This window comes from Symphodus melops (genome assembly GCF_947650265.1).
Source record: "Symphodus melops genome assembly, chromosome: 23".
Taxonomy (NCBI): Eukaryota; Metazoa; Chordata; class Actinopteri; order Labriformes; family Labridae; genus Symphodus; species Symphodus melops.
In genome coordinates this window covers 299,640-307,284 of record NC_136713.1, presented here as the reverse complement: position 1 = coordinate 307,284, position 7,645 = coordinate 299,640, and the positions used below count along the sequence as shown (strand labels likewise).

The window sequence follows — 7,645 nt, the reverse complement described above, 5'->3', positions numbered from 1 at the left end:
TGGACTCAGGAGCCATCCATTTGATCGGTAATCGACTAACTGAGGCTGCACACAGATAAAAAACAGGTTTATGTGATTGAAAGCAGGAGTGTCTGTCTGACCTCACACAGGTGACAGTGTACCTTTGTAATACTCTTGTTCATCGACGTAGCGAGACAGACCAAAGTCCCCGAGCTTGACGCATTCAGGCGCCGCCACCAAGACGTTTCGTACGGCGATGTCTCTGCACAGAGAGGACGTTAAAGAAGCAGGCTCATGACAGTGAACGCAGGTGTTACAGGAGGGGTGGGGATACCTGTGCACCATGTTGAGTCCCTCCAGGTAAGCCAAGGCTTTGCAGATTTGTACACAGTACAGGATTAAAGTGGAGGTGGGGAGGACGTGCTGCTGCTCCACCAGGTAGTTCCCCAGCTGTCAGGGAGACAGAGACGTTTAGAGCGTGTGGGGGGAGGACACCTGGGTCACAGCTTCCTGTGTAAACATGACAGAGCACCTCTCCGTGCTCGTACAGCTCCATGACGATCCAGACCGGGTCCACCTCGATGACCCCGATCAGACGCACGATGTGAGGATGGTCCAGGTTCTTCATCAAGCCTGCGACACGCGGAGCGTTAAAAAGAGACAGAAGAAGAATCACTGATTCAACCACTTCCTGTTTACCAACGTCACGTGTCAGCTCCCAAACCGCTTCATGAAAGTGTAAGCGGCGTGCGGTGAAGTGAGACGAGCGACAGCGAGGCGGGGCGTGAAAGTAAAAGCTGACAGAGAGCAGGAAGTGGAAGATAAAAAGAAGCAGGTCCTCGTCAGTCGGCTCAGGAGACTCAATCAAACCCACAGGAAGTCCACGACAGCAACCTGCTGACTGACAGAACACTTCTTCTTCTTCTTTGATTTAAATGTGAGAACAATTTAAAGGAAATCAAATCTGTAAAAACAGGAAACCTTAGACAGGAAGTCAGCGGCCAACACACTCACCGGCTTCACTGAGAAACTTCTCCTTTACATCCGCTGACAAGTCCTTACATGTTTTGATGGCCACACTGATCCTCTCTCCGGTCTGCATCACACACACACACACACACACACACACACACACACACACACACACATCAGACCAGAGAAGAAGACGCTTCCTTTGGATCGTTGATGACGGTAAACTCACCGGGCTTTTATAAACTCCCTGGTGAACCTCTCCAAAAAATCCCTCGCCCAGGATCCGACCCAGAACGACGTCGTCTCTGGAGAGAGCGAGCTTCTCTGAGGACACACGGTCAGAAACACAGAGCGGTAATCGAACCCACAGCCTGCGTACACGGGGGAAGAGACACGGCGCCCCGTAGGTCTGATGATTCTGTTCTCACCTGCACATCCTTTGGTGCCTTCGGGAATCTCGGCATAAATATCCGAACCTGAACGGAGGATCGGAGGATGAGGAAGAGCGTGAGCAGGAAGTCCACAGTGGGGAATCTGATTTTTGACTTACTGTGATTTTTAGGAGCAGCGGCGAGGCCTCGACTGAAACACAGACAGAGTGAGACGTATTCAGCCCTCGCTGTTTGAACATCAGAGACTGTTAACCCCTTAAAGGAAGGACACTCACCTGTCTGGGATGTCAGGTAGTTTCTGTCTCGAGACTCTCCCTGAAAAGAAACAACGTCTTTTAGTGAGAGACACCAAGCGGCCGCTCAAACGCCTCGTGTTGGACGCGCTTCAGATTCTGAACGCTGAAGGTCACACTGAAGGTCACGCTGCAGGACACGCTGAAGGTCACGCTGCAGGTCACGCTGAAGGTCACGCTGCAGGTCACGCTGCAGGTCACGCTGAAGGTCACGCTGCAGGTCACGCTGCAGGTCACGCTGCAGGACACGCTGAAGGTCACGCTGAAGGTCACGCTGCAGGTCGCGCTGAAGGTTAGCTGTCCAAACCTTGGCTCACTTAGCAGCAACCGGAAGGTCGAGGGTTCGATCCCCGGCTGGGTGTCGGCGTATAAATGGGAGGAGCTACCTGCTGCATGAACGTGCGACCTGCTGCGTGAACGTGCGACCTGCTGCGTGAACGTGCGACCCGCTGCGTGAACGTGCGACCTGCTATGTGAACGTGCCACCTGCTGCGTGAACGTGCGACCTGCTGTGTGAACGTGCGACCTGCTGCGTGAACGTGCGACCTGCTATGTGAACGTGCCACCTGCTGCGTGAACGTGCGACCTGCTGTGTGAACGTGCGACCTGCTGCGTGAACGTGCGACCTGCTATGTGAACGTGCCACCTGCTGCGTGAACGTGCGACCTGCTGTGTGAACGTGCGACCTGCTGCGTGAACGTGCGACCTGCTGTGTGAACGTGCGACCTGCTGCGTGAACGTGCGACCTGCTGTGTGAACGTGCCACCTGCTGCGTGAACGTGCGACCTGCTGTGTGAACGTGCGACCTGCTGCGTGAACGTGCGACCTGCTGTGTGAACGTGCGACCTGCTGTGTGAACGTGCTACCTGCGGTGTGAACGTGCTACCTGCTGCGTGAACGTGCGACCTGCTGCGTGAACGTGCGACCTGCTATGTGAACGTGCTACCTGCGGTGTGAACGTGCTACCTGCGGTGTGAACGTGCGACCTGCTGCGTGAACGTGCGACCTGCTGCGTGAACGTGCGACCTGCTGCGTGAACGTGCGACCTGCTGCGTGAACGTGCGACCTGCTGCGTGAACGTGCTACCTGCTGTGTGAACGTGCTACCTGCGGTGTGAACGTGCTACCTGCTGCGTGAACGTGCGACCTGCTGCGTGAACGTGCGACCTGCTGTGTGAACGTGCTACCTGCGGTGTGAACGTGCTACCTGCTGCGTGAACGTGCGACCTGCTGCGTGAACGTGCGACCTGCTATGTGAACGTGCTACCTGCGGTGTGAACGTGCTACCTGCGGTGTGAACGTGCGACCTGCTGCGTGAACGTGCGACCTGCTGCGTGAACGTGCGACCTGCTGCGTGAACGTGCGACCTGCTGCGTGAACGTGCGACCTGCTGCGTGAACGTGCGACCTGCTGCGTGAACGTGCGACCTGCTATGTGAACGTGCTACCTGCGGTGTGAACGTGCTACCTGCGGTGTGAACGTGCGACCTGCTGCGTGAACGTGCGACCTGCTGCGTGAACGTGCGACCTGCTGCGTGAACGTGCGACCTGCTGCGTGAACGTGCGACCTGCTGCGTGAACGTGCGACCTGCTATGTGAACGTGCGACCTGCTGTGTGAACGTGCTACCTGCGGTGTGAACGTGCTACCTGCTGCGTGAACGTGCGACCTGCTGTGTGAACGTGCGACCTGCGGTGTGAACGTGCGACCTGCTGCGTGAACGTGCGACCTGCTGCGTGAACGTGCGACCTGCTGCGTGAACGTGCGACCTGCTGCGTGAACGTGCGACCTGCTGCGTGAACGTGCGACCTGCTGCGTGAACGTGCGACCTGCTGCGTGAACGTGCGACCTGCTGCGTGAACGTGCGACCTGCTGCGTGAACGTGCGACCTGCTGCGTGAACGTGCGACCTGCGGCGTGAACGTGCGACCTGCGGCGTGAACGTGCTACCTGCTGCGTGAACGTGCGACCTGCTGCGTGAACGTGCGACCTGCGGCGTGAACGTGCGACCTGCGGCGTGAACGTGCGACCTGCTGCGTGAACGTGCGACCTGCTGCGTGAACGTGCGACCTGCGGCGTGAACGTGCGACCTGCGGCGTGAACGTACGACCTGCTGCGTGAACGTGCGACCTGCGGCGTGAACGTGCGACCTGCTGCGTGAACGTGCGACCTGCGGCGTGAACGTGCGACCTGCTGCGTGAACGTGCGACCTGCTGCGTGAACGTGCCACCTGCTGCGTGAACGTGCCACCTGCGGCGTGAACGTGCGACCTGCTGCGTGAACGTGCGACCTGCTGCGTGAACGTGCGACCTGCTGCGTGTGACCTCTCTGGTGACAGAGGGGAGGAGCTACAGCGACACAGCGTACCTTTGCTGGGTCGTGTGATCAGCGAGTTCTCCGTGTTGCGCTCCAGCCTACAGTAGCCGTCGATCAGGTCGGCCATGTTTTCGGCCACAGCCAGAGAGGAGGCGCTCACAGACAGAGGCTGAAGAGAGACAGGAAACATTCAGTCACTTTAGCGGCTGAAAGTCTGACCGGATTATTTTTAAAACACCTCAGGCTCTGACAGAAGACGTCCTGTTACCTGTTTGGCTCCGTCGATGTGCACGGTCAGCAGCGCTCGGCCGTCGCTCTCTGCAGAGCTGCAGATGCTCTGAACCTGAGAGAAGGACGCCAAACAGACGGGCTGCGAAGAAGACGCAGCGTGAGAGAGAGAGCAGCTCCTGCACATTTATTTGACTGAACATGCAAAGACGAAGAGCGTCATGAAGTGCAGGTGTGCTGTGTTGTGATTGGACCCGTGCGTGCACCTGTTCTTTATCTACAAAGGTTCAAGAGGACTCACGGTGGAGTTTTCAGTCTGCTGACTGATGCCTTCAGGGCCGATGACCAGGTCGATGGTTAAGCTCCAGCTGTGCTGTAGAGGGCGACACAAACACATCTGTTTTATCTGAGGGAAACTCGTCCACGGCTGGTGATGATGATGATGATGATGATGAGCTCACCACGAGGCGGCAGGCGAAGCTCTCCTGCGTGTAGCTGTGACACTGAGCCAGCGTGCTGAAGAAGCGGGACATGCACTGCTCCTGGTTCAGGGTGGAGTAACCCTGGAACGTCTGCTGGACCAGCCGACGCAGCTGCTTGGGCTGATCACACACACACACACACACACACACACACACAGATCATTGAACGTGCTGCAGCAGCTCCTCGCCATGCAGGCGGAGACCAGCTTCATGTGTTTACACTCTACCTTCATGCTGTTGATCAGCTCTCTGGGGAAGAACAGGTCCAGCCCCACGTCCTTCCTAACGGAGGAGAGAAAGGAAGCGTTTGTTTCAGAGGTGTTCTCTGGTGATCACGCCACACGCTGTCATCCTCTCTCAGAGCGTTTGGAGAAGAACACATCTGCTATGTTGAGGGAGGAGGAATATAAACTTACTCTAAGAGCTCGAAGTTTGACTTTTTCTCCAGGCCGTTTGGATTCATGTCTTTGTAGAATCTCCTGCAACACAGCGTCAGTGAAAACAAAGAAACGGCGTGCTTGACTCTGAGAGGTTTGCACATGGCGCTACGTGTACCTGATCTCCAAACAGCCGAGCTGCAGAGCCATCCCATCGCTGACTTTGGAGGCGTACTGCTGCATGTAGTCGCTTCGTACCTGTGGAGCAAACAGGAGCCCTCTCATTTTATCCTGGAACAAGAGTCATGACACAGTCTGATGGCACGTACCTGCTGGTAGAAGTACAGCATGGTGGTTCTGTCCTCTTTGAATGTCTCCATGAAGTCTGACGGGATGTATCGGATTCTTAAGTCGTACCTGGACAAACAAAGATGCAGGATGAACCATGAAGACTTCCAGCCTCGGGTGACTGTGAGGGACAGCGTGGCTGTGTGCGAGTGTGAACGATGCACTGACCTCCACTCGGCCTCCAGGTGCTGCTGCTGGTATCTGAGTGTGAGCTCAGACATGGTCAGGTCCGGGTGCAGCCAGTGTACGGCAGAAGACTTGAGGTGTTTGAGGAGGAGGCCGTAACACGGGCCGTACCTGATGTCGGGACCCACACAGCCGCTGGACAGAACCGTGCTGAGCACAGCCTGGAGAGGAGACACGGAGCAGGAGAGAGAGAGAGCCGGTCACAGCTCACGTGTGGTTGGTAGTGTGACGTGATGTTTCTGTATGTGATGCTTTCACACGTTATCACACTCATGCTATCACACCATTCAGAAGAAGCTAACGTTAGCTCGTCAGAACTTAACCATGAACAGCAGAAGTGTGTGACTTCTAGCTGTTTATTTCAGTGTGGTGCAGAGCTTACACTCATTTATAATAAAGTACAGAGTTCAGATCTGAAAGTGCCTCATGGTCAGGTAAGAACCAATCAGAAGCAAGCAGCTGCTGGGAGTGATGCAGAAACACGACCACAGAGAGACGCGCTGCAGAACGCTCACGACCACAGACGGCCAATCAGGCGTCCACAGCAGTCACTGCGAGCGAGCGCTTGAACACACGAAGGAATCAGTGATGTAGGGGTTGTCGTGGTAACGAGACGAGCCCATACTCTCTCATGGACTTCCTGATGCCTTATATGGTGCCTGATGTGTGTCCTCACCCTGACTGTCCAGCCCTCCTCACAGCGGACCAGCTTGAAGTTCTTGCCCAGGTTGGAGCTGTTGCTGAGGAAACACACCTTGATGATCTTCACCAGGGACACGCTCGCCGTGGGAGACAAATCTAAGGACTCTGGTTGGCTGGATGGAGACATGCCCCTCCAGGACAGGGTGCTGTTGTCCCCCGACATCACACACACACACACACGTTCGACACACACACGTTCACACGCTCGCTCACTTCTCGTATGCTACTGCATATAGACACACACTTGTCCACACAGACAGAGGGACAGGAGTTAGTTTGAGCTGAACTCTTCAGAATGAAGTTGATGTTTTAGCCTCTGTACTCACCAGGCTCGCAGCAGATCCTCCGCCCACACTTAGCAACATACAAGCAGCCTTTCAAAGTGAAAAACAGGTCGATGCCCGATAAAGAGCGCCTTCTTAGTCACTCCATTTTGCCTTTGTGCAGTTAAAGTGAGAAAATCTGTGAGACGTTTTGCCCCGAAGAAGTCAGAGACGCTTCATCAGTAAGCGAAAGAGGAAATATGGGCCAATGAGGAAGTAGAAGAGCAGCGAACAGACAAACTGAGAGGACTGATGAAACTGCCATGTCACCCCCCCCCCCCTTCCACATGTGATGGCACACACCGGCTCTAAACCACAAACGCCCCCTCATTGTGCAACAAGGGGGCGTGGCCTCGATTCCTCTGATTTCCTCTAACTGAACTTTGATGAGCACGAGGAAAGGGACATTTGTCCATGACATGTTTCATATTTGGGATTTACATTTTTTTCTTCTCGAACATTTAAAAAAAATCAAGCAGGAAGATTGTTGAGAACTAAGCCAATGTTAAAGTGTAACACCCTGCAGTACCTGGAGTGTCCACTAGAGGCTGGCTGCAGTTCCTGGAGTGTCCACTAGAGGCTGGCTGCAGCAGCACAGGAAGTCACATACACACCCATTCAAAAAAAACAAATAGGTGTGATTAGCTCATGTCTCCATCCACACACACTGTACGGGGGGAATGTTTTGATGACTCAGCAGTTTTGATTGGATGAGTGACCCCTGACCCCTGACCCTCTTTATTTCAGGGTTAGCTCACGCTGAGGTCGTAACAGGCAGTGTGTGTGTGTAGGCGTGTAGGTGTGTGTGTGTGTGTGTGTGTGTGTGTGTGTGTGTGTGTGTGTGTGTGTGTGTGTGTGTGTGTGTGTGTGTGACAGTGATGAAGGACTCTGTTAAAGCGCTCTGTGTGCTTTTGCACTTTCATGTTTTCATATTTTCCTGGCAGAGTGAAACACATGGATGTGTAATTGACTTTGTGTACTTTGGTTTATAAGCTTCACGCCTGGATGGGACGGGTGACATGATGTTAGTGTGACATCCTGTCGTGCATCAAAGTCTCAACTCTCTTTC

The 7,645-nt window shown here is 54.7% G+C and overlaps 1 protein-coding gene across 1 annotated transcript in view; it reads right to left on the bottom strand.

Annotated features, from left to right (window-relative positions):
- LOC306818431 (protein-tyrosine kinase 2-beta-like) overlaps positions 1-7,119 on the bottom strand; it is an 11,743-nt gene extending 4,624 nt beyond the window's left edge. Inside the window, exons 1-20 of the mRNA XM_079336020.1 lie at positions 6,580-7,119; positions 6,228-6,468; positions 5,534-5,712; positions 5,347-5,434; positions 5,196-5,275; positions 5,057-5,119; positions 4,868-4,922; positions 4,620-4,760; positions 4,460-4,531; positions 4,199-4,300; positions 3,982-4,099; positions 1,601-1,640; positions 1,484-1,515; positions 1,362-1,409; positions 1,163-1,257; positions 976-1,057; positions 494-594; positions 296-411; positions 123-223; positions 1-45 (exon numbers count right to left, since the gene is read on the bottom strand). The exon at positions 1-45 is cut by the window's left edge and continues 45 nt beyond it. Of these exons, the coding sequence (XP_079192146.1) occupies positions 1-45; positions 123-223; positions 296-411; positions 494-594; positions 976-1,057; positions 1,163-1,257; positions 1,362-1,409; positions 1,484-1,515; positions 1,601-1,640; positions 3,982-4,099; positions 4,199-4,300; positions 4,460-4,531; positions 4,620-4,760; positions 4,868-4,922; positions 5,057-5,119; positions 5,196-5,275; positions 5,347-5,434; positions 5,534-5,712; positions 6,228-6,416 (1,747 nt within the window). The 5' untranslated portion in view covers positions 6,417-6,468; positions 6,580-7,119. The remainder of the gene's footprint in view (positions 46-122; positions 224-295; positions 412-493; positions 595-975; positions 1,058-1,162; positions 1,258-1,361; positions 1,410-1,483; positions 1,516-1,600; positions 1,641-3,981; positions 4,100-4,198; positions 4,301-4,459; positions 4,532-4,619; positions 4,761-4,867; positions 4,923-5,056; positions 5,120-5,195; positions 5,276-5,346; positions 5,435-5,533; positions 5,713-6,227; positions 6,469-6,579) is intronic.
- Positions 7,120-7,645: the final 526 nt, after the last annotated feature.